Below are 14,506 nucleotides of genomic sequence, written 5' to 3'. Positions count from 1 at the left end.
CATCATTTGCCCTATAAAAAAGGGGTGGATGGGGTGCAGGTGAAATATTGAGAAACTCAGGGTCCTCTTATTTTGTCCTTATAATTTTGTTCTCTCAGTCTCTCTCTTCCTTGGAGGCTTCTGTTTCACCTCCAGAGCCAAACCTGTAAGTTATGTTTTCTGATTTACTTATGCAGTCTCTCTCTCTCTCTCTGTATGCGTGTTTGTGAGACACAGAGAGAGAGAGAGAAAGAGAGAGAGATTTTCTTGAAACTATTCTCTTATTATCATTCTTAGGGTTTAATGTTTAGATGTTATTGGTTTGTACGAGATTTTGGTACATGTGAAGCATTTTAATTCGTGTGTAGTTTTCTTCTTTTAGGGTTTATTTATTAGATTCCCATTTTCCAGTTGATTTATTTAGTGGGGTTACTTGATCTTTATATATATATTTTTTCCATTTTGGGGTTGATGAGAATCTAGGGCTTGAGTTGGTTTTTTCTTCTTTTTGTTACAAATTAGGGTTTCCGTGCTTCAATTTTGTTGTTTAATACTTGGGTTTGATATTTTTTCCCCTCTGGTTAGGTTTTGGTTGGAAGTGTGTTTAAGTTGAAATGAAGATGTTTAATTTACACATTTTTGTTATTTTAATATTTAATATTTTTGGAAAGTTCTATATTTAGCTTTTCTTCCACTTAAATTTGAATTTTGAGTCTGATCGTCACTTATGCTGAAGTTTCAGTAGATTAACCCTAGGATTTTAATTTTTAGGTCTTGAAACTATAAGTTTTGGTTTCGGGTTTTTTTGGAGATCAGGATTTCAGTTGTTTCTATGTTTCAAGTAAAAAAATTTCATGTAATTTTTGCTTCTGTAAAGAATTATGGCTTTAATCTCGCTTAAAGTTAGATTTTTCGATACTTGGGTGAACATCGAATTGTTTAATTAAGATCAAATTTTGCTTTTCTTGGCCAATACATAGGTTTATGGGTTGGGCAAGAGGTTCGATAAATTTGCCAGGCTTGTTTGAATACAGAGTTGAAATCGGAGTTGAATTTGGAAGGCAAGGGGCCCCATGCACTGTTTTTTCGTGGCTCACACATTTAACATGAGGGAATAAAATTTGGCTGACTCTTTGCATTTTGGATCAACGATGGATTGCAACAAAGAAGAGGCCAACAGAGCCAAGGGAATTGCAGAGAAGAAGATGGAAAACAAAGATTTCGTGGGAGCTCGGAAAATTGCCCTTAGGGCCCAACAACTCTATCCAGATCTCGAGAACATATCTCAGATGTTAACAGTTTGTGAGGTGCACTGTTCCGCTGAACATAGGGCGTTAGGGTCCGAGATGGACTGGTATGGGATCCTTCAAGTTGAGAAAACGGCGGACGAGACATCCATCAAGAAACAGTATCGGAAGCTCGCTCTCCTACTCCATCCCGATAAGAACAGCTTTGCTGGTGCCGAAGCTGCCTTTAAGCTGGTCGGGGAAGCACAACGGGTGCTTACGGATCGCGGAAAACGGACTATATATGACATGAAGTGTAAGAATTCTTGTTTCAAGAAACCACCTGTTGTACAGAATAATTTTGTTAATACTTCTAGTACACGGTTCATGGGCTTTAACCCTCACCAGCAACAACAACAACAACAAACCCAACCCGGATTCTCCAATGGTCAACAGACTTTCTGGACCATGTGCCCTTTTTGTGATATTAAGTATCAGTATTACCGAGATTGTGTGAATAGAGCTTTACGTTGTCACAAATGCAAACAACCCTTTATTGCCCATGATTTGGAAGCTCAAGGTATGGCTTCAGGAGCCAACCGGAGTCGGTCTGCATTCCCCCAACAGAAAGGGGTCCCGAACCATGTTGATCCTAAGGTTGGCAGTGGGGCCAAAGCATCGGTATCTTCTCCGAAAACTGGAAAAACTTCCGATGTTGGTGGTAGGTCTAAAACCAAGGGGAAAAGGGAGGACGTGGAAGTTCGAAAGGATGGTGAAAACAAGCCCAAGTTTACGATACAGAAGCCCAATGAAGGGAAAGCTTCCGAAAACACGAGCAGGAAGCGGGGGAGGAAATCGGAAGAATCATCCAGTGACGATGGCACTGAAAGCAGCACAGATGATGAGAAAACTGAAGTTCTTGGAGAAGATGGTGGTTCTCGGGCAGGGCAGAGTACTGGATCCGCTGCGGAACGCAATTGTCGGCGATCGTCCCGGCTAAAGCAGCAAGTCATTTATGATGAAAATTTAAGTGATGACGACGACTTTGTTAGCCCTCCAAAAAGATCAAAGGTGAGTAAATCATCCAATGCCACAGTAGAGCGGAGTAATGAAGCATCTTTGAAACGAGAGACTTCGACTTATAAGCCGTCTAGTTCCACCAAAGAACATAAGAAAGAGGAGAAACAGGAAGGAAGAGGAGACCCACTTGAAGAAACCTTACCAAATGGAAATGTTGAAGCCAGGAAATTTAAGACAAATGAAACAGAAGGGGGGGTCTCTATGGAAGAAAATGTGGGAAGATCTAAAGTCACCGACGATTCACAATCCAATTTAGGTTCCAAAATCAAACCAGATCCAGAGTTCGTTGCGTACCCTGATCCGGATTTTAATGATTTCAGCAAGGATAGAAAAGAAGAATATTTTGGTGTTGATCAGATTTGGGCTATTTATGATAATTTAGATAGCATGCCCAGATTCTATGCTCGTATTCGAAAAGTTTTCTCGCCTGGGTTCAAGCTTCGGATCACTTGGCTTGAGCCTGATCCAGATAGCCAAGCCGAGCTTGATTGGTTCAAGGAGGACCTGCCTGTGTCTTGTGGCAGGTTCAAACTTGGGAATTCTGAAGACACCGAAGACCTTCTTATGTTCTCTCATTCAATTTCTTGGGAAAAAGGCACAGGTCGAGGTTCTTACAAGATATATCCTAGAAAAGGTGAAACTTGGGCTCTCTTCAAAAACTGGGACATTAGATGGTCATCCGATCCAGATAATCATAGAGAGTATGAATTTGAATTTGGAGAAGTCCTGTCAGATTATAAAGAGGGGTTGGGCATTCAAATTGCATACTTGGTTAAGGTGAAAGGGTTCGTGAGCCTGTTTAAGCAAACAGTAAAGTATGGAACGCACTCGTTTCTAGTACCACCAAATGAACTCTTAAGATTTTCCCACAGGGTTCCTTCTTTTGTAATGACCGGCTTGGAAAGAAAAAATGTACCTGAAGGATCGTTTGAACTTGATCCTGCTTCTTTACCTGATAAAGAGCTTTCTAATCCCGAGGACGTGAACGTGAATTCTGAAAGAGTTGGCTCTAAACATGTAGGTTCTACCAAATTTCAAGACGAGGAAGTGAAACCCATGACAGAGGACAAGGGATCCAATATGCCCAAGACGAGGATTGACCCTGATGGAGGGGTTTTGAAAAGTGGAAATTTGTCTACAAGGGAGTTGAATGCCGAAAAAATTGACTCTAAACATGGTGTTTCTACCAAATTTCAAGCCGAGGAAGTGAAACCCATGACAGGGGACAAGAGATCCAATACGCCCAAGAAGAGGAAGCACCCGGATGAGAAGAAGAAGACCCAGGACGAAGGGATCTTGAAAAGTGGAAATTTGTCTACAAGGGAGTTGAATGCCGAAAAAATTGACTCTAAACATGGTGGTTCTACCACATTTCAAGCCGAGGAAGTGAAACCCATGACAGGGGACAAGAAATCCAATACGCCCAAGAAGAGGAAGGACCCGGATGAGAAGAAGAATACCCAGGATGAAGGGATCTTGAAAAGCGGAAATTCGTCTACAAGGGAGTTGAATGGCAACCCCAAGAAAAAGCTCAGTCAAACAAATGAGGAGACTTGTGGCGACAAGGTTGCTGAATTCCACAGTACATCTCCACCGTCTGAGGAAGCTCATGAAATTCCTGAGCCACAGTTCTATAGTTTTGATGCAGACCGGTCCCAGGAGAAGTTTCAACCTGGTCAGATTTGGGCTTTGTATAGCGATGAAGATGGGTTTCCTAAGTACTATGCTCGGATAAACAAAATTGAATCACCCCCAGATTTCAAGTTGCACATAACTTGGTTTGAAGCCTGCCCAGCACCGAAGAGCATTCAGTGGTCTGACAAAGACATGCCTGTTAGTTGTGGGACTTTTAAGCTCGCATCCAGTTCAAGAATGGTCTATAGCAGTGTGAGCTCCTTTTCTCATCAGTTGAGCATAGAATCTCTCAGTAGAAACAAGTATGAGATCTACCCGAGGAAAGGTGAGGTATGGGCACTGTACAAGCACTTTGATTCCAAGTGGTCGTGTTCTGACTTGGCTAAATGTGAACATGAAATGGTGGAAATCCTCGAAGATGACAATTCAACAACGAAAGTCTTAGTTTTGGCACAAGTGGATGGTTTCAAGACTGTTTTCAGGGCTCAAAGAACAGGAGGATCTGCAGTCACTATGGAGATACCCCGGGTTGAATCACTTAGATTCTCTCATCGGGTTCCCGCGTTTCGGCTAATGAGGGAGAGAAAAGGAAGTTTGAGAGGCTGTTGGGAGCTTGATCCTGCATCGATGCCAGTTTTATTTTTTTCTAGTTGAAGTGATGAGTTTTGTCGTTCCATTGTTCGTGTAATGCCCCCTGTAGACTGGAGCTTCAGCGCTGGAGCTCCATGTGAAAAGTAGAATGACATTAATCTTTAACAAAACTGTAAGAGGACCATGAACATCTTTGTTTGGGACCGGAGTTGTCAATGTTAAAGGTGGCTGATTTAGTTTTTCGCGTTCCGATATATCTAACTTTCTTATCTGTTGTTGATCTTTCAGGTTGATGCTGTAGATTTGAAACTAGGCTTCACATTTTGGTCAGTCTCAGATAAAGTGAATATATTTGTGTGTGTTGTAAGACACCCCTTCACGTTGTGGTGAATATTTGAGATACCACATGCCCACATGCCCTCATTAGCCTCACTTGTAAGTAGACTAATGAAAAATAACCTAAATGCCCTCATCTTCAACCTGTGCCTGATTTTTTTGGAAGTGCCTCTATGGTAAATAATTTTAAATCTATTCAATCTCAGCTTCAATCCATCATTTAGGGCCTCTTTATTTTTTCTACCCTAAATTTCATCATCTCTTCTCCAAAACAGCTAGTTTGTTGTTGTGGTTTGAGGCTAAAGTAGATTAAATTTAAGGTCCAAGCTGAAGATAAAAGTTTTAATGAGGGATTAAAGATGGCTGGTTCTGTGAAAAAAATGGATTTTTGACTCCAAGTTGAAGATGAGGGCATTTAAATCAGTGTGTTCAAGAGTAGGCAAAGTCAAGGGGGCTTGTCATCAATTTGAAAACATGGGGATCTCAATATTCAAGTAAAGGAGTATGTCTAAGAGCATCTCCAACCAAAATCTTCATTTATTTTTTATTTTAAATTGGCATCTTCTTCAAATTTGAAGACTCCAAACTACTTTGAACTTCGACCAACCCAATCTTTAAATACTATTCATCCTCTAAAATAATGTTCACTCAAAAAAAAAAAAAAAAAATGAAAAGAGAAAAAAAATGGCATTTATAAAAAAGAAAAGGGAGATAATAAGTATTCAAAAAAGTAAGTCTGATTGGAGTTGCTCCGAGTAACCCAAAAAATAGAGTGTTCTCTAGTTCGCAGAGGGCAAGTGATTACAAATCAATCAAATTTTTTTTGGCTTTAATGCAGTTCTATAGCTTCTTTTTCTTTTTTAAGGTGTACCAAGCAGGGCTGTGTATATTTTTTGTTACTAATATCAATCCATGATCCATTTGCCAAATGCAAACATATACCAGCCTAAGACTCAAACAATCCAATCTGTCGGCTTTCTTAACCCACATGAAACACTAAAATTATACACAAATGGAGAGGAATCTTTCACAACCAAAATTAGTAGTACCTCCCTCCGGACCAGTACTACTATGTACAGGGCAAAATAACAATCACTAACTTGCAATGCGGACTCTCTTTAAATATGTATGTTCCAAACAGGTTTCTTCTCTTCTTCATTGAGGTAGCAATTTTTTTAAGTGTTAATCATTCACAGAGATTGCTGGATGATTTCCTAGATATTTGAAGCCGAAGCAGTCAGCAACATTTACATACTGTAACATCCTTGACCTTGCACAGATGAGCATCACAATGAAGTTTGCATACTGTTAACGCGAAATTCTTGTTCAAGCCTGCAGCAAAGCATTGTGCCTAACATCAAAATCGATGATTCTCACAACTAATAAAAGAAAACATTCAAAGATGCACCACTTGATGAATCCATCACTGATCTGATAAAATATCAAGGCTCAACCAGATGATCAGAACCATTCATTTGTAATAGTATTATTGATTTTTTGACAAGTCCCAAAAAAAGAACCAAAATGGATGGCCACAGTGATCATATCAGGTTAACTATGACCAAGACAACACCATCTTATTCGACAAAAATTGTGCATGTGCCAACTGCTCAGCAATGACCCTTTCACGTTATAAGGAATCGAACAAACAGGTCTCCTGTATACAACGCCAAGTTATGTACCTATGATCCTATTTCCAGTGACCTTATTTCATCTCATGAAAATAACAGAGATATCCCATGACATCACATGCATGAATAATGAATATTTTAAACATAAATTAGAAGACAAATAAAATTTACATCAATAAGAAGTAAATGGCTTTGCATGGGTAATATTTCTGATGGATTTTAAAGTCTTAAGTTAAATTTGAAGTTCTCTCTACAAATTATTGTATTGGCACATTTGAGAGTTGATGTAAAACCCATCTTTTTTTTTTTTTTTGTGGTGATAACTCACAGTCCTTTTATGCAGGCCTTAATTATATATTAAATCCCTTCTTATTTGCCTAAAACCTTCATTTGTCTCAGAAGTTGTCGTATTTTCTTTATTTATATTTAATGTACCATAGCAAGAAATTTCTTGCTTAGCCAGTGATCTCCAACTAGATCTCCTATTCCAGAACTAAACTAAATGAATACTCTTAATCATCGTTATGTGTCAATGAAAAGGATACTCCTAAAAATCATCATTATCATGATGTGTCAAAGAATGCACCTGACATGAAATTTAACACCTACATAAAACAAATAGCAAAAAAACAGTTAAAAGAATCGTAAATCTTTCAATTTACTTGCCGAGGCAGAACTGGGGGACCTGATGATCCCCGTATATGATCGATGTACCTGGAATTGGCAAAACTGGTGTTGGTAGAACAGGAAGATGAGGTCTTTGGGCATTTGGAAAAGAAGCAAGATGTTGGTTGTCCAAGTTTGTTGCTCCTCAAATTGCTGATAATAGGTGCGTAGATTTGCCTGAAATGATGCTCCATATTGGTAAAACAGAAAAAAATGAGTCCATGAAAATCTAAGAAAGTTTACAAATATATTTACTTAAAACATACCAGCTTATGTTTGTAGCCAGCATTGTGCTCTTTTCTAACAGAAGGGTGGAAAAAGAAAAGAAAGAGATTGTTAGATCTATGAAAAAAAATCATAATTTCAATCTTGGTGATTTTTACTAAGATACAAAGTAGAGGTGAGGTGTGCAAAGAAACAGAAAGAGGTCTTGTGATGAATAGATAATCAAAGCATGACGGGACTTGACCATAAACAAGTCGATGTTCGAACAAAATTATAAATGAAATGTTTTCTTTGCTCACATAAGACTCGTTTATGAAGCATACTGAACCATAGGATTAGATGCCTGAATCAACATTTTCACACCTAGACCAAATGGTGGAGACAGTTATATGGGACTTGCAACAACAGCAGAAGCAGCAAAACCCTCAACCCGGGCTCAACTCAACCTGACCTTCGAGCCTAAGCTCAACCCAAGCTTGATATTCTAAAATCGGGTTGAGCTCAGGTTAGCCCGAGTTAGGTAATTGTCCACAAGCCATAATAATAAGATGGAATAAAAAATCTATAACTAATACAAAAATATTTATATATTAGTATATAACATTGGGTTCAGGTTGAGTTGGGTTGCACAAACCCTCAACCTAAATTGAGGTCTGGTTGAGATATTCCAATCCAGGCTCAACTCTTATTCTACATAACTCAGCTCAAGCTCGCCCATCAATCGGGTTGAGTTTTAGCCAACCCGCCTAGGTTACAGGCCTACTAAAGCATGTTGATTATACTTTTGCCTCTTATCTATAACCTTCCTTCATTCATCCATAACTATGGAGCCGATTATAATAAAACCATAACCAACAAGTGATTCAAATTTCACCCAAACAAAATTATCTAAAATTCTAAATTGATAAAAAACAGTGAGTTGTGACTCACAGAATCATGAGTCAAGTAAGTGTCGCAGTAGTTACACAGTACATTAGCACCTGAAATCAAAGAAAAAAAATAAAAATTTGAGTGCTATAATAAATATGAGCAAAAACAATAGATGCAAACATTTATTAAATTTAGGAAAATGCTGGAATGACACAGGGTATTTACTGTGATTCTCACAAGTCTGACGTGGAATGTGCACATAACCATAAATGTGTTTCCTCGTGATACGAGTAAAAATCATATACGATTATGTATGCATGTCCACGTCAGAATTGTGAGAATCACAGTAAATCCTGTGTCACCCCAGCACGACTCTGTATCCAATGCTAGAAGATCTATCCTTGGGATATGCATTATTGAGATAGATATATATATTACGGAGATAGATATAGATCTTGACCATTGGATTTTGTGTTTATGTGATTGAGATCATATGTTTTCTCATGAGTCATTCTTGTAGAAAATCTTTCATTTTTATGTCAAAGTTTACAGTCTTCTCTACTTTCCCAAATTTCTATCTTATTCCCTAGGTTTGAAGGTAAAATGATATACAACCTTAAGATTGAAGACAATCTTAAAATCTTCTACTGTAGGTTTAGAACTAAACTCTAGAAATTGAAGATGAGGGTATTTAAGTCATGTTCGTTTAGTCTCTCAAAGATAACTGAGGTCAAGCTTATGTCAGGTTCCCATCTAGGTTCCCTATATTTGACGCTATGTGTCAAACGTCGTTGGAGTCAAAGTTGAATTTGGACCAATCCAAATCTGGCGGCAAATAAATCGCAAACAACCGTTTTGTCTTGGCAAGAACTTTAACAGAAAGGAAAACAAGTGGTTGTCCACGCTAACGTGAGCATACTTCCTTCCCTACTGAAATCGCGGCGCGAAACGCCTGAGGCGCACAATAGCATACCCTACTATATCTCTGCATTTCGATATCTGGAGTTTCGAGTCCCAGAGCAAACTTGTACCATAGATGGAGAGCTCGTCCCCAACTTCAGATAAAACCTTAATTCCAGGTACGAATTCGGTGCAGTCAAATCAAATTCGAAGAAATATAGGGTTTCTAAGATCTTGTTCGTGCTTCATTTACGGCTGTTCTTTGATATTTCGATTCCGTTTAAGCTTTTCTGATTTCATGGTTGGTGTGTTTGTTTCTTCTAGGGTTTATTGAATTCAACCTGTCATTCTCGTTTGTTTTTTTGGAAATTTTGAATGTTGATGTCTTACTCTATGGATAAATTTCGAGTTGCTAAATTGGATTTTTCTTCTGATTTGTAATCTCAGGGTCTTTGAAGGTCAAAGAGAAGCACAAACTTACGGTTTCGATGTCGTATATTGTTTATCACTTCGGTACTAGTGGAACTGCTGTTGCCACCGCAACTGGCATCACTCATCCTTTAGGTTTTGGTTTCTTGCATTTCCGACTTTACCTTATTTTAGATCATCTTTCCATGCTGCGGCCAGATTTTGCCAGCATTGAAATCTGTTGGGGTTCAAATTAACTAATTCTTTCCACACAAAATAATAATAATAATAATAAAATTAAATAAAAAATCCCTGTTATTATCATAGTAGTGATGTCATAATTAAGACATTCCGATATTTGCAGACCGGAAAGTTAACTCGATAAAATGTTTGGGTGGGATCCTATGGTCTAATTTATTGTGCAATAGTGGCTGATATGTGGGGTTTGATGTTGCGAGAGATTTACTCATTTCGCTACCCGTAGATCTCTTACGCTGGTTTCACATATAGGTTGTCATGTTAATCATATTTCAGCTTGGGTTTTCTATTTATTGAAGCATATTGTTCTCTTCAAGCTAATGTGGTGACACCATTGTTTATTTTGATCACATCTACTTGTACCAAAATTTTTAGGTGCAATGGTAGAAAGCATCTTGGAAGACCATATTTTTCCACGTGCTGGTACACCTGTTGCTTAATGTAGAGAAATTACGTAGTAGGTTGTGTTCAGATGCTACTATAATGGACTTCCTTGATTTGGTGCCTCTCCATCTTGGTTAGTGTTGTGAAATTGTCTTGAAATCTGTTTCCTTCTTAGGGTCACTAAAAAGGGAATTATGTAATATTTTCTTTTGATTTTTTTCTATTTTTGGGGAGAGAGACATGTTTTAGTAACTCCCGGTTTATAAATAGAGATCTCTAAGGTTGTAAAAACTATAAGGGGTTTTCTTCTTCTAGGATTTAGAGAGAAAGGGAAAGGGATGTACAAGGATTTTTGGACTCGGGTTTGGGATTAAATCCTTGGGTGTTTTTTCTTGTACTATTCTCCTTTGATTTCTTAGTGAAGAAGATTGGTTTTGATCAGTGGACGTAAACACACTGCCGAACCACGTAAATCCATGTGTTTTCGTATGTGATTTTTTTGTTCTCTTTACTGCTTCGTTATTTCACAAATTAGTATAAGAGCCAACAAGTTCGTACGGATGGCAGTGAAGAGTTCGAACACGAAGTTTGAGGTCGAGGGATTTCAATGGGAATGGCAGTATCAATCTGTGGCAAAGAAGGGTGGAGGATATCTTGGGCTCACAGGAGTAATTATGAAAATTTAACGTAGAGAGATTTTTTTGTTTCCATGGGTCGTTAAAGCTTCTTCATGTAGTCTTTTTTTTTTTTTTTCCTTTTAAATAGTAGCATGCCTAAAAGAAAAAAACAGTATGGAGATCATAAGCACTTTGATCTACTGGATACAAACATTTGAAAAACATTTTTGAAAATAGAAATATTCCAGCAATGTTTTGTTTCGGTCCTTATGGAAATGGAATTATTTTAGTATATTTGATCATAATATTTTGACATTTAGTACCATGATTTTCCATATATTTATTTTGCAATTTTGGACTGCAGATGTTCTCAAAGTTAGATTGCAAATGCAGCTTGTTGGCCAGAAAGGTCCCTTGATTGGAATGGTATAGTTTTTTGGCTATTTCATCACAATGAAATGAACTTCTCAATTCTATTGCAGTGAGATCTTATGATATTTGGAAATCTACAGGGAAAGATTTTTACTCAAATGATGAAAATTGAAGGGCCTAGAGCTCTGTATCTCGGCTTGACACCTGCTCTTACAAGATCAGTTCTTTATGGAGGCCTCCGTCTAGGCTTGTATGAACCATCCAAATATTTTTGTGAATGGGCCTGTGGGTCCACCAATATCTTGGTGAAAATTGCATCTGGAGCATTCTCTGGTGCAATTGCAACTGCACTTACTAATCCGACAGAAGTTCTAAAGGTAATAAGAGATGGTTTATGTGAAGTTGTCCTTTTAGATTCCACCTTACAAAACTATTCCTTTCATCAGGTGCGATTACAGATGAAACCAAGCTTGGAGAGAGGGGGACCCATCAAAGAGATTCGCAAAATTTCTTCTGAAGAGGGAATAAAAGCTCTTTGGAAGGGGGTTGGCCCAGCAATGGCCAGAGCTGCCACTCTGACTGCATCACAGCTCGCAACATATGATGAATCCAAGCAGGTTAAGTTTTAACCATGCTATTGTAATTTCTACATTTCTGGATTAACTAACTCTTATTTAGGCTAGGAATTATATTTTAACTTACCTGCTTTTGTCTGATGTAGGCTCTGATTCGGTGGACATCTCTTGAAGAAGGATTTAATCTACATCTCATGTATAGTGCAATACTTACCTCTTATCTTTTTCTTCACCTTTTAACTGCTTCTGGGAATTGAATTAATAACTAAGATTTACATTTTTATTTTATTTTATTGTGAATGAACGAGTACGTCAAGTGCTTCGCTTTCGCTTTTCTTTTCAGAGTGCACTAACTGCCATCTATGCCTAATGAAGCTCAAGTACCATAGCAGGGACTGTGAGCACTCTTGTGACTGCCCCAATGGACATGATTAAAACCCGCCTCATGTTGCAAAGAGAATCTAAAAGCACTGGAAACTATAAAAGTGCATTTCACTGTGCATATCAGGTATACAAATACTGTTACATATGTGCTGTCATATTTGGTAATGTGGCATTTCTTATTCTTGAATCATTTTCCTGGTGTGATTTTAATTATTTGCAATATATTTCACTATTATGTTTCCCGGTCTGTTTTTCAATTCTTCTGGTGCTTTTGTGCTGATGTTGCTATAATATCCCACTATCATTATCATCAACTTCATTGCTTAGGCTTTAATTAAGGTTAAGGTATTTTTATTGCAAACTGTGTTGATGGGGGTTGGACTTTTTAACTACAGTTCAAGTTCAAGTGTTGGGATTATGCATTTTTGTAAAGGGAACGACGGTATGATAACTAGGATCCAGGGGAAACAGGTTTTGTAATCTTCAAGGAAAATAAAACTGGAACTCTGTGCAATAATTTGTTTTTCAGTACCTCTTTCATAATTTGTTTGGTGTTTTGTAAACTTTGTATCTCAAGTGGGGAAATGTAATTCCTTTGCTACAAGTTATTGGTCTATATCTTCTCTCCCTCCTCTAGCTCTTAGATCATGTGAGGAGCAAAGACTTTGATCTATTTTATTCATGTATTGATGTATGCATACATTGAACATTTGGGACTGCTTCTACTGCTCTCCCCCTAATCCATCTTTGATCTGTCTTTGCTTCTATATTCTCTTTCTTTTCTTTTCTTTTTCCTGTTTTTTTTTTTTTTTAATTATTTAAAGAAATTCCCATTTTTATGCGTTTTGTCTTTGGACCATTTCCTGCAGGAAGTTATTATACTAAGCTAGAAACTCATGATTCCCAATCTTCAGATGATCTTAAAGATTTATTTGTATCTATTCTGGATTTTCATAAGGAAAATAGTCATTCATTTAAAATGTTGGCCTATTCACCTTGAAGAACTATGATTTTCAGAACCTTTTATTCGCATTTTAATATAAAACTGAAAAATAGACTTTCATGTCATATTGGAATCATCCCTCCACGTTGTCTAATACTTTCCAACTTGTGGGTTCAGGTTATTCTTACAGAAGGCCCTCGAGCACTTTACAAAGGGTGAGATTCTATGTTCTCATATTGTTTAATGAGATGTATAGAGCCTGGTTTCATGGACATATGTGCTTCTGATGATATCTAGTCCTGCAGACATATCTTGTTTGCAGCAGTTAAGTTATTTTGAAAAGTTCACCTAATTTCTATAAATGTATTGATTGTTTGTCTTGCTCTGAATCTCTAGTTTTTAAGATGCACGAAAAATTGGGTGAAAATATTTGTGTTTCACTTGCAATCTTTTTAAGAGAGTTGATATTGCCACGGCAACCACTTTCTTAAGACAAACCAATTCAAGAAATAATATATACAACAGTGATAATCTGACTCCCTTTTTTGTACGCTCCCTTCACAGAACCGTAGATCCTTTGCTTCGTGATCCTTTGTGTAACCCGAAGAAAAGGATCTACAGTTCTGTGAAGGGAGCATACAAAAAAGGGAGTCAGATTATCACGACTCTAAAGTATAACACATACAATTTAGTATATATATATATAAATGGATTGGTTTCCATTGATTCCAGAAATAACACATGATCCTGACTGTGTAAACACAGAGTCTAATGTCTGAAAATTATCCTTGAGATAAGTATCATAGTGATATGTATTATCGGGATATGCATAATCAAATTCCTTTACTGTCTAAAATCAAAATTGAAGAAGAAATGGTTATCCGCACCCCAGAAACTGTATTTAATTTTATTGTAAGTTGCAAAAAATTGTTCTGGGAATGAATAGGAGCTCTCTTTTTTAATCTAACAAGAAAAAGGTAAAATAACTGTGCAAAGAAGTTGATGAACGTTCTTCAATTTTTTTCAGGGGTTTCTCAATCTTTGCTAGATTGAGTCCGCAAACCACAATCACCTTTCTTGTATGTGAGAAGCTACGGGAACTTGCTGGATTGAAGGCTATCTGAATACCAACGTTCTATTCTATTCTATTCTATCCATCCCCAACCTGATTCCTCCTGGAAATGTTTGGATTTACTTCTGGATGTGAAGGAGCTTAAAATGTTGCAGAGGACTCTCCCCATTGGGAGAATGGAGATTGGTATTATTTTTGTTCTCATTTTTTTTGAGGATGGATTAACTTGAATTATGTACCATTATCGAAAATTATATTCTATCCATTGGATGCTTAGCCATTTCTGATGGATCGGATTCATTTATCCAATTGCTTGTCACATTGGATTGTATTCTATTGAGGGAAATTTTGATC

The 14,506-nt window shown here is 37.5% G+C and overlaps 2 protein-coding genes across 4 annotated transcripts; both read left to right on the top strand.

Moving 5' to 3' along the window:
- LOC147402987 (uncharacterized) lies at nt 1-4,760 on the top strand. The gene is made up of 2 exons (XM_086438418.1): nt 1-145; nt 960-4,760. The coding sequence occupies exon 2, from the start codon at nt 1,131-1,133 to the stop codon at nt 4,572-4,574; it is 3,444 nt and encodes a 1,147-aa protein (XP_086294544.1). The 5' UTR covers nt 1-145; nt 960-1,130; the 3' UTR covers nt 4,575-4,760.
- A 4,334-nt stretch (nt 4,761-9,094) lies between these two features.
- LOC147402986 (Mitochondrial substrate carrier family protein) lies at nt 9,095-14,506 on the top strand. 3 transcript variants are annotated; one of them, XM_086438415.1, is made up of 9 exons: nt 9,095-9,318; nt 9,587-9,703; nt 11,171-11,232; nt 11,319-11,555; nt 11,625-11,795; nt 11,900-11,949; nt 12,129-12,261; nt 13,258-13,295; nt 14,108-14,506. In XM_086438415.1, the coding sequence occupies exons 1-9, from the start codon at nt 9,276-9,278 to the stop codon at nt 14,202-14,204; spliced, it is 948 nt and encodes a 315-aa protein (XP_086294541.1). In that variant the 5' UTR covers nt 9,095-9,275; the 3' UTR covers nt 14,205-14,506. The 3 variants fall into 3 exon arrangements, with proteins under 3 accessions (XP_086294541.1, XP_086294543.1, XP_086294542.1); XM_086438417.1 differs by lacking the exons at nt 9,095-9,318; nt 9,587-9,703 and adding an exon at nt 9,734-10,322; XM_086438416.1 differs by lacking the exons at nt 9,095-9,318; nt 9,587-9,703 and adding an exon at nt 10,349-10,857.

The sequence above is a fragment of the Akebia trifoliata genome, chromosome 4 (assembly GCF_017979445.1).
Source record: "Akebia trifoliata isolate Shusen 1 chromosome 4, ASM1797944v1, whole genome shotgun sequence".
In the NCBI taxonomy this organism is placed as follows: Eukaryota; Viridiplantae; Streptophyta; class Magnoliopsida; order Ranunculales; family Lardizabalaceae; genus Akebia; species Akebia trifoliata.
This window is presented reverse-complemented; position numbering and strand designations above follow the sequence as displayed.